The sequence below is a fragment of the Meriones unguiculatus genome, assembly GCF_030254825.1.
Source record: "Meriones unguiculatus strain TT.TT164.6M chromosome 13 unlocalized genomic scaffold, Bangor_MerUng_6.1 Chr13_unordered_Scaffold_28, whole genome shotgun sequence".
In the NCBI taxonomy this organism is placed as follows: domain Eukaryota; kingdom Metazoa; phylum Chordata; class Mammalia; order Rodentia; family Muridae; genus Meriones; species Meriones unguiculatus.
In genome coordinates, this window is record NW_026843644.1 from 10,722,772 (window position 1) to 10,733,806 (window position 11,035).

Genomic DNA, 11,035 nt, shown 5'->3' on the forward strand with positions numbered 1-11,035 from the left:
CAGATATCACCCAAAGCCCTGTATACTCCACAAAATAACAAAGAAAACAAGTATTTGTTCATGTACTATTTATCTCAATTACTATCATGTAATTACATTTTGAATATGTATATTATTAATATGAATATTAATAAAAACATGCATAACTTACTAAAATGTGTTTTCAGCAGCAGCTTCTATTCTAAAATAGAATGTCTGTGATTGTTCTATGAAGTCAGGGGCTCTTATTTTGTTTAAATATACATTTAAGAAAAAAGTTACTTAAAAGCTACTTTAAGTTACTTAAAAAAGTTACTTAAAAGTTACTTAAAAATAATTTAATTTTAGTATACTAATAGGTTTTATTAGTAAAAAGAAAACTAATATATCAAAATGATCATTTTTTATTTTTAATACATCTCAAAGAGTTTTTATCAGGTCTTAAGAGAATAATGTGGCACTTAGGGAAGAAGATGCACCCCAGCAGCCCTGCACTAGAGGCCAATAAGGAGAAGACCTCCACAGCCACGACAGCTTTGCCCTTGGTGCTCTGGTAGACAGGGATGAAGATGACCCAGACACTGAGGAAGACCAGCATGCTGAATGTCAGGAACTTGGCCTCATTGAATGTGTCAGGCAGGTTCCTTACCAGGAAAGCCACAGTGAAGCTGCCTAACGCCAGGGTCCCTAAGTAAGCCAGCACACAGTAGAAAGCAGTAACTGAGCCCTTGTTGCATAAAATGATGACATGAGCATGTACAGAGTGTTCATCAGTGTCAATATAAGGAGGTGAGGTTCCCAGCCAGACTGCAGAGAGAATAAGTTGGATCAGGACACAGATGGGGATGACAGCATTATAGATGCCTGAGACAAACAACCTTCTCATTGTTCTCCCTGGTTTCATGACCCTAAAGGCCAGAATTACAGTTATAGTTTTTGCCAAAATGGTGGAAATAGCCAAAGTGAACACAAGTGCAAATGTTATTTGTTGCAGTATGCAGGAGGTTGTGTTCGGGCAGCCAATGAAGAGAAAGGGGCAGAGGAAGCAGAAGAGGATGGAGATGAGCAGGGTGTAGCTGAGAGTCCTGTTATTGGCCTTAACAATGGCAGATTCTCTGTGTTTGAGAAAGATTCCCAAAACTGCAATTGTGCTGACAGAGAAGCACATAGCTATGCATGCCAGCGTGATGCCCAGAGGATCCTCAAAGGAAAGAAATGTCACTGCCTTGGGCAGACAGTAGTTTCTCTCTGGGTTTGGGTACTCTTGACTTGGGTAAGGGATGCACTCCTGCTGATCTGTATGGAGAAATTGGATCAACATTTCACCTTTTATAAATATCTATTTGTTGCACATTTAATTCATTAAAGTGCTTTCCAGTGATGTGTGTATTCTGGTATATTCTGCTTCCTGTTACTGCCAAGTACATGAACGCTTTATAATTCGCATTTCTACTGTTTATCCTGTTTAATTAAAAATAAGCTTTCTTCTCAGCAGCTTATCACTGTTTCTCAAGGGCAGTGAAATCTATTTTACTCGTATTCAGATAAAGTAATACTGTCAAGTGAGCCTTCAAATCTTTTTTTACACTTTGAGTTTCTAAGTATGTGTACAGTGTATTTTGGTGACATCAATGTATAAAAATACACTTCCTTCCTTGTTTCCATCATCATGGGTTCTTCTCATTTTTTTTTGTTACTCACTGTTTCAGTGGATATTTGTTATCCCACTCCTATAATTTTTCTAAGGTAACATGGGAATAAGTTAGGTCTCACCTCCATGGCCTATGGAACAGTTCTGATTTGACGATAAATATACATCAACAAACTCCAGCTATAATTTCAGACCAATCATTACCTATCTCAGCTGTGGAAGTTGCAAATAAATTTCTATAATCTTTGACATCCTTTGACTCAGGACAGGACTCTTTGTCTTTCATTAGTAATCCCAGAATAATCCTGGGAATTGTTCTAACTTTCACTCTTGTTCTTCCAGTAATATTCTGAAGACTGAAAAATGACCTGCATGTCATAAATACCATAAGTCTACAAAAATGTTAAATCAGAAAAGGGGAATGACACAGCCATATTCAATGAAATTGTTGAGAGTCATGAAGCCAGTACAGTTGCGTGGTGCTATTGCAGCAAAGATGAGCAGATTGTTATAATCATTGTTCTTCTATCTCTAACTTCTGGTTGTTTGTTTTGTGTGTGTGTGTGTTGCATTACTGGGAAATTTCTGCACTATGATTCAATCTCTATTTTTTCCTTCAGAAAAATTATGTCTGAGTCTTTTTTTAAATTAGGAATTTTTAATTAATTATAGTTTCTTCACTTTGTATCTTAGCTGTATCTCATTCCCTCCACACCTTCCTGCCCTCATCTCCTCCCATGTCCCTCTCCAAGTCCCCTTCCTTCTGACCCTAGCCTATCAGGTCTCATCGGAGCTGGCTGCATTGTAAGGGGAACAGGGACTGACATAAACTCATTGACTGGCTCTTTGATCACCTCTCCTGAACGGGGAGCAGCCTTACCAGGCCACAGAGGAATCAGTGCAGCCAGCCCTGATGAGACCTGAGCCTTATGAAAATACTAAACTTAACTTTATCTGTCCACTGTTTGAAAATCTTCTTTATGCCCTGGAGATTATTAAGCAGAGTTAAGCAGATGAGAGAGATGAGGCCATTATTTCAGGAGTTTTCTTGGGGTATGTGCCCCAAACAGTGTATTGGTGCAGGGTAACCAAAGGCAATATTCGAAGCCTGAGAGGCCTGGAGATTCAGGTCTAGATTTACGATCTTTTATTAAAGGCTTAACGCTCCCTGAAAATGTAGTTTAAAGATAGAAGGTCACATAGAGTACACTCCTGACCGAATAAAACTCAGTAAATAAGATAAATTGACTTAAGTAAACTTTTTCTACTTTGTAGCATAGATGGTGATACATAGAGTAAAGGGAGCTATTTATTTGTATTTGCTATGCATAAAGAGACCAGTTAAAGTGTTTTCTGTTTCTCTGGACTACACTCATACTGCAAACAATGGGAGCCTGAAAGCAGGCTTTCACAGATTAAATGTGTTTTCTTTGAAGGAGACATTCTTTAGATTCTTTAAAGTAGAGTTATAGGGCTAATAATGATAATCAAATATATTCCGTGTGTACTGCTTATATTGTAACTGAGCTTTTACCCTGGATAATGAAAAAAAAAATCAAACACCCATTCTCTACCACTTGTATAATCATTAATCTGTGTTTGTACTGTGAAACTTGTATAAACAAGAAGAGCCTTTTCAACAATAAGTCAGAGCCAAAGAAAGGTCTGAATGTTAGAAGTCAGCTGCTAGATTCCTCTGACAACTTCAGCTGACTAATTCTCTCTCTCTCTCATTGCTGACTCCTCATCTGCTCTCTGTAGCACCCTGAAGACAAAGACCTCTCCTTTCCATGCTCAGTATTGCCCCACAGAAAGGCTCCTAGCACAAGCTCACAGAGAATGAACTCCCAACAATAGAGCATTCATAGGGCAGATCAGGGCTCTCTACACATACACAACAGTTGTGCAGCTTGGTCTTTATGGGGACACCTAACAGCAAGACCAAAGCTGTCTCTGATTCTTTTGTCTCCTAATTGGACTGCCTTGTGTAGCCTCAATGACAGAAGTTGTGCATAATCTTATTCCAACTTTATATGCCAAGGTTGGTTGATATCCATGGGAGACTTCTTTCTTTGAAGAAAAAGGGAGTAGAGGCACATTGGATTGGGAGGTGAGGTGAGAGAGAGGGTCTGGGAGGAGAGGTGTGAGCAGATGCTGCGATAGTACACACACAAAATAATTAATAATATAATAAAAAGAAATAACATTATAATAGAAATGAATGAAACAGAAATAAAGAAAACAATATATAGAATTAACCAAAGGAAGAGCTGGCTCTTTCTGAAGATAAAGAAAATTGACAGACCCATATCTCAAATAAATTAAGGAAAAAATAGAGTACTCAAATTAACAGAATCAGGAATCACAGAAAAACATTCCTACAGAAAACAATAAAATTCAGAATATTCTAAGGAAATATTTTTAAAACATACTATATTCCAGTAAGCTTAAAAATGTACATGAGATGGATAAGTTTTAGCTTTGCCCAAGCAACCGTTATTCAAAGATGAATTCAACAATAATTCAACAACCTAAATGGACCTAAACAGACCCATAAAGAAATTCAAAAGGTCACAAAATGTTTCCACCACAACAGAAAGGAAGAATGAAAGATCAAAAAAAAAAAAAAGAAGACTCTAAGATGGTGGAGACCAGTGTGCACTGTATCTGAGGGGCAGAGATTTAGAGACTCTGAGACCAGTATATGGACAAGTGGCTAGATCCAGAGCATCAACTTTGTGGCTTCCTCTTATGGACAGGCAGGCCATCTAGGAATTGGAATCGATATGATCCAGGCCCTCTGTGGCCATCTCACTGATCCAGGAGTAGCAAATATTGGGCCACCTGCCCCTACACATTCTCTAGTGAATTTGGATCCCCATATCCAGGGACTCTCTGCTCTAGCAGCCAGAATTCAGAAACCTCTTGTTCTGTGTGGGTCAGCTTCAGGATTACTAGGAGAGCATCCCAGCCACTAAGCCACTGTTCTTCTGGTCACCCTGTGGACACTAGGTGAACAATAGATTTACAGGGATCACAGATCCAAAGTGCTCAGGGGAATCTGAGTACAGGGAGCACAGTTTGGAGCAGGCCTGTAAGCTACAACCCAGCTTTATTCTGAAGAATCCCACAGATGCCACTTGGGGCACCTGCACCTGTACCATGATAATGATGAGTACCAGTACCTGCACCCCAAAATTCAGAGTTCCAGTACATGCACACCCCTGTCTTTCAATTCACTTGTCCCTACATATTTATGTGTCCATACACTTCCCTGTGCCTTATCCTTCAAGATGCTGGCATCTGAACTGCCAGCACCCATTCTTGAGTCACTGCATATTTGACATCTTCCTGAACACTACTCTAAACTCCAAAGACAGGAGGATCCAGGCTTTGGTGCAGGTTCCAGGAAGAAATAGGTAAGGCTACAGACAACAAGATGGCTAAAGACCAGCCTAGAAACACAGTCAAGACAAACCAGGACATCCTGGCTACACCAGAACCCACTCCAAAGAGCAATGGATATTCTAATGCAACTGAAACACAGGAAAAGGGCAATACATCTATGTTTATGCACTTATTAGAGGCATATAAAGAGGAAAAGAATAAATGTCTCAAAGAAATACAGAGAGATACAAGGCAAACAAAGAGAGGCCATCATAGACAAGAAACCACAATTAAACAGGTGAAGTAAATTATTAAAATTATTCAATTCTTGGAAATGGAATTTGAATCAATAAAGAAACACAGAGAAAACCCTGGAGATGGAATATTTAGAGAAGAGATCAAGTACCAAAGAGATAAGCATCACCCACAAAATGTAAGAAATGGAGGAGAAAATCTCAGGCATTGAAATTACAATTGAAGAAACTGATAAACCTCCCAAAGAAAACATAAAATTAGAAAAGTGCAAGGACTCCATGAAAAGATGAAACCTAAGAATAGTAGGAATAGACTAAATAGATGATTCCAGGCTCCAAAGTGCAGAATATATTTTTAATAAAATCATAGAAGAAAATTTCTCCAACCTTAGGAAAGAGATAACATTAAATATACAAGAGGCTTCCAGTAACCCAAATAGACTAGACCAGAAAAGAAAATCCTCTTGGCATATAATAATCAAAACAATAAATCTACACAATGAAGAAAAAATATCAAAAGCATCAAAGGAAAAAGATCAAGTGACATAGAAAGGCAGACCTATCAGAATAACACCAGACTTTCCAACAGAGGCTATGAAACCCAGAAGGGCCTGGGAGGATGTCATGCAGATGCAAAGAGACCACAGATGCCAAAGCAGACTACTGTACTAAGCAAAACTTGCAATCAACACAGATGGAGGAAACAAGATATTCCATGACAAAACTAAATTAAAACAATGTCTATGTACTATCACTGACCCTCAGAAGCTACTAGAAGGAAAACTCCAACCCAATGAGAACAACTACACCCACAAAACACATGATATAGATAATATCAGAACAAAAATCTAAAGAAAACAAGCACACAAACACACTATCCACAATAACACCACAATAAAAGGAACTGAAATTCAATGGTTACTAATATTTATCACCATCAATGGAATCAGCAATCTAATAAAAAGACATGTTAACAGAATACTTATGGAAAAAAGATTCAACATTCTGCTGCATACAATAAACACACTTCAGCCCCAAAGATAGACACTACCTTGGAGTGAAGTGCTAGAAAAAGGTTTTCCAATCAAATGGATCCAAGGAGCAAGTGTACCATCTTAATATCTAATAAAATAGCCTTCCAAACAAAATTAATCAAAAGAGAAGTGAAGGATACTTCATCCTCATCATAGAAAAATCCACCATGAGGACAACAATATCTTGAACAACTATGCCCCAAATAGAAGGGCACCTGAATTTGTAAAAGAAACATTACTAAAACTTCAATCACATATCAGTCCCAATAAAGTAATAATGGTAAACTTCATCACCTCACTCTCACCAAGTGACAGATCATTGTCACAGAAGCTAAACAGTGAAATAATGAAGCTTATATAGGTCATGAATCAAATACCTAATAGAAGTCCTCAAAAATGGTCACCCAGACACAAATATGTCTTCTTCTCTGCAAATCAAGAAACTTTCAACAAAATTGAACATATATTCAGGCAAAAAGCAAGTCTTAACACATACAATAAGACTGAAATAATCCCTTGGATCCAATTACACAACCATGTTCTAAATCTGGACCTCAACAATGACAGAAAGAGCAAAAGGCCTACACATACGCATGGAACCTGAACAATTCTACTCAATAACAGGTGTCATGGAAGAAATAAAAAAGTAATTAAAGATGTCCTAGAATTCAATAAAAATTAAGGTACAACATGCCCAAACTTATGGGACACAATGAAAGCAGTGCTAAGAGAAAAATTCATAGCACTAAGTGCCTTCATATAGGAATTTGAGACATCTCATACAAGCAATCTAATAAGACAACTGAAAGACCATGAATAATACAACAAGATGTAGACAGGGCCAAGAGGAGTAGAGGGCTGGAAATAATCAAATTCAGTACTGAAATCAATATACTAGACATGAAATGATTCAAAAAATCATCAAAACCAAGAGCTGATTCTTTGAGAATATCAACCAGAGAGACAAACTCTTAGCCAAAGTAACTAAAAGGCAGAAAGACACTATCCAAATGAACAAAATAAAAAAGGAAAAGGGTGAAAGAAGGACAGAAATCATGGAAATCGAAGGAATCATTAGGTCTTACTTCAAAAGTCTATACATCACAAAAACTTAATATCTATATAAAATGGACAATTTTCATGGTAGATTCCACCTAGCAAAGTTAAATCAAGATCAGGTAAATAAAACATCCTATCTTCCCCAAGGAAATAGAGGAAGTCATCAAAAGTCCCTATCCAAAAAAGCCCAGGGCCAGATGGTTTCAGCTCAGAATTCGACCAGACTTCAAAGAAGAGTAAATACAAATACTCTTCAAACGATCCCACAAAATAGAAACAGAAGGAACATTAACAAATTAATTCGATGAAGATGCAGTCACGTCACAGTCAAGACCCAAGAAAGACATGAACTTCAGACAAATTTCTGTCATGAACACTGACACAAAAAACTCAGTAAAATACTCGAAAACCAAATACAAGAACACATAAAAGATATCATCCACCACTGTCAAATAAGCTTCATCCCAGGCATGCAGGAGTGGTTCAGTCTATAGAAATCCATCAATTTAATCCACCACATAAACACACAGAAGGAAAAGAATTCCATGATCATTTCAATAGATTGCAAAAATCCAGTGCCTGTTCATGTATAAAATTTTGGAGAGATCAGGGTCACAAAGCACATACCTAAACATAGTAAAGTCAATATACAGCAACCCTATAGCCAACATTAACCTAAACAGAGAGAAACTCAAATCAATCCCAATTGAGGACTTCTATTAGGTATTTGATTCATGACCTTTGTAAGCGTCATTATTTCACTGAAATCAGGAACAAGGCAAGGATCTCTGCTCTTTCCATATCTTTTTAACATAGGAATTGAAGTCCTCTGTCACTCTGCAAGGAATTTAACCTATGATAGCATTAGATCTTAGAATATAAAGAATATTTAATTTTCAACATTTGATCATTTCCAATAATACATAAAAAATTCTGTTTGTATTATGGTTTTCTAAGGATTCCTTTTTAATAGAATAAATAGTAGATACTCATCAATATATTAATGTATTTTCCTTCTGACTTTTTTTAAAGTTTTCATTTTAAAAATAATATAATTACCTCGCTATGCCTCTTCTTTTTCATTTCTCTAAGTCATCTCCTGGACCCACCTTATATTTTTTCACTCTCAAATACATAGGATCTTTTCTCATTAAATGTGTTTGTGTCTTGGTGTGTGTGTTTGTATATAAAAATGCAACCTGCTCATTCCATATGATTTTACTTATATATGTTATCACACAGTTGACCACAACCCTAAAAAGGCAGCCATGTTTTCATTTACAAAGACTTGCTTTTTTCTATTGTTGATACTGAAAATAACAACTGGGTTGTAAATGCAGTTCAGTTTCTTGTGCATTCAGAAACAATCAGATATGTAGTTTTCCTGGAGATACTTTGAGGCAAGAATCATTAGGTTTGTTAATCACAGAAATACAAATCTATCCTGGACAACTGGAGAACTCACAATTAATGGAGAGCTCATAGCATGGAACACTGCAAGAGCTGAGATGGCCATTCTGTGCACCCAAAGGCACGTTTTTGAAAGTAGGGTGCATATGACACAATAACATGAGAATTGCCACTCTAAACTTCACACATCATGTGGCTTCAGCAATGATTAAAAATGGATTCAGGGATGAGTGTTAGAGACATAGGGAACAGCACTACATTATGACACCAAGGTCATTTCTTAACTTTCCCTGTCTCCATTCCCTAACAGTTTGAGTAAAAGTATTATTTTTCTACCTGTCTGGTTAGAAATGTGCTGCTCTGGACAAAACGCACAAGAAAAACAGCAGACCGGTCTGTCTTTTTGCAAAACTTTCCAGAATCCTGGACCACAGCTCTGTGTACATACAGATTGCGGAGTCTGAAAGCAACACAGAAAAACTGGTCACGGTATCGAACATCAGTTTAAAATAGTTTAGGCTAAATATACATAACCTATGAAAATTGCATTTGTTTATGAGGAACTCTGAGGTTTTAATGTGGGAATGTAGAATGGAGATTTAAACTTACCACACTTTCCAATACTAAATATTCAACATCCCTTTATGGTGACCAAACTATGACTCACTATTGCCTATCCTGTGTGAAATGTGTTGGACATCAAGATATCCTCTTCTGTGAGGCAGAAAGCCAGAACTTATTTTATAGTATGAATTTTGGGACAGTTTGATTTTAAGACAAGTATCCAATCATACTTGCCTCCAAGCACACTTATTTCTGTCTTTATATTTCCAATCTTATAGTAACACCCATGCACTCTGATTCAGCTGCAAAAGAAAGTTCAATTTTCTCATGAAAATGGTTTGGCCATTGGTGAATTATAATCTGTTACTGTGACTTTTACCCTTGACTCCCAATGTTAGGGGTTGTTTTATGCCTTTCTTTTCAAACATTAGTGACATCATCAAATGGTACTTTCACCAGTTGCATTCTTAATCACATAACTAATAAATTCCTAGTGCAATTTTAGTTTGTTATATATTAGAAAATTTGTAGGACAGGAAGTATTTCTATCTTAGACCTCTTTTCTGCCCTGGTTTGGCAGTTTCTGTCTAATGAATATGTACATATTAACAGGAATGTGTTTCTGGATAACTGGATCAGCTGTTAAGAGTGCACATAGCTCTTGAAATGAAATATGAGTTCAGTTCCTGAGACACATATTGGGCAGCTCATATGCATTGCTTAGAGAAATGTCTTGTGTCCAAATCCATAACTTATTATTTATGCTAGCTCACATCCTTGTAAAATTATTGAGATGTTTGAGTATGAGTTATGTGAATGGCTAGCCTTTATAATTAAGATGTGAAAATTTACAAAACTTTGTGTGCATGTGTGTGTTTACATATAGAAACACACATACATGCCTTTATATAACCATGAGCACTCAATCATTCATTCACTGCATTATGAATGAACACAAACATTCAAATTCAATTCATTATGTGTGCATTTGTATGTATATTTATATGTGTATGTATACACATACATGTAATTCTGAAATATTAGTTCATTTCTGATTTAATGTCATCAAACAGAACTAAAGAGATGTTTTAGTATTTAACATGCATGCCACATAAGCAGGAAAACATGAATTTGATCATGATGAAAGAATGGAAGAAAAGTTGGGTACAGGAAAATAGGCCTATAATCCAAACTTTATGATCATGAAGACAGAGAGAGAACCTAGGTAATTCTGTCCACTGAGTTCAGCAAAATCAGAAAGCAAGGGTTTCACAGATAAAAATAAAGTTGACAGCAACTGAAGAAGTCAACCACAGTTGACTGGGATTTAAGAAGCACATGTGCTTGGATGCATGAACACCCACACACAAGCTAATAGTCACAATAGAGCTAAGAAATTAAAAATTCACAGTCATTTTAAAAGTTCAAAGAATCATTACACAATCAATTTTTATAATTCTTTACAAATAATTCCCTTCATATTAAATACTGAAAAATTTCCAGACCTGTTTTAATTTGCTTGGCCATTGAATCAGAACTTCATTGATCTTATGCACTCTTGAAGACAAACTCTCCCACTTTAAGTCACAATGCATTTCGTAAACTATATGCAATAAAGTTTTGTATATCATACGTTTCCCTAATATTCTTGTTCTCATCAAAGCTTATTTCATCTCCAGCAGCATTTATAAATTTAA

The 11,035-nt window shown here is 36.6% G+C and overlaps 1 protein-coding gene across 1 annotated transcript; it reads right to left on the reverse strand.

Moving 5' to 3' along the window:
* Positions 1-376: 376 nt before the first annotated feature.
* Positions 377-9,225, reverse strand: LOC132650694 (vomeronasal type-2 receptor 116-like; the record flags this gene model as incomplete). The annotated part of the gene is made up of 2 exons (XM_060376034.1): positions 377-1,275; positions 9,111-9,225. Coding segments are annotated over 2 exons (1,014 nt in total), but the record flags the coding sequence as incomplete, so codon positions are not given.
* Positions 9,226-11,035: the final 1,810 nt, after the last annotated feature.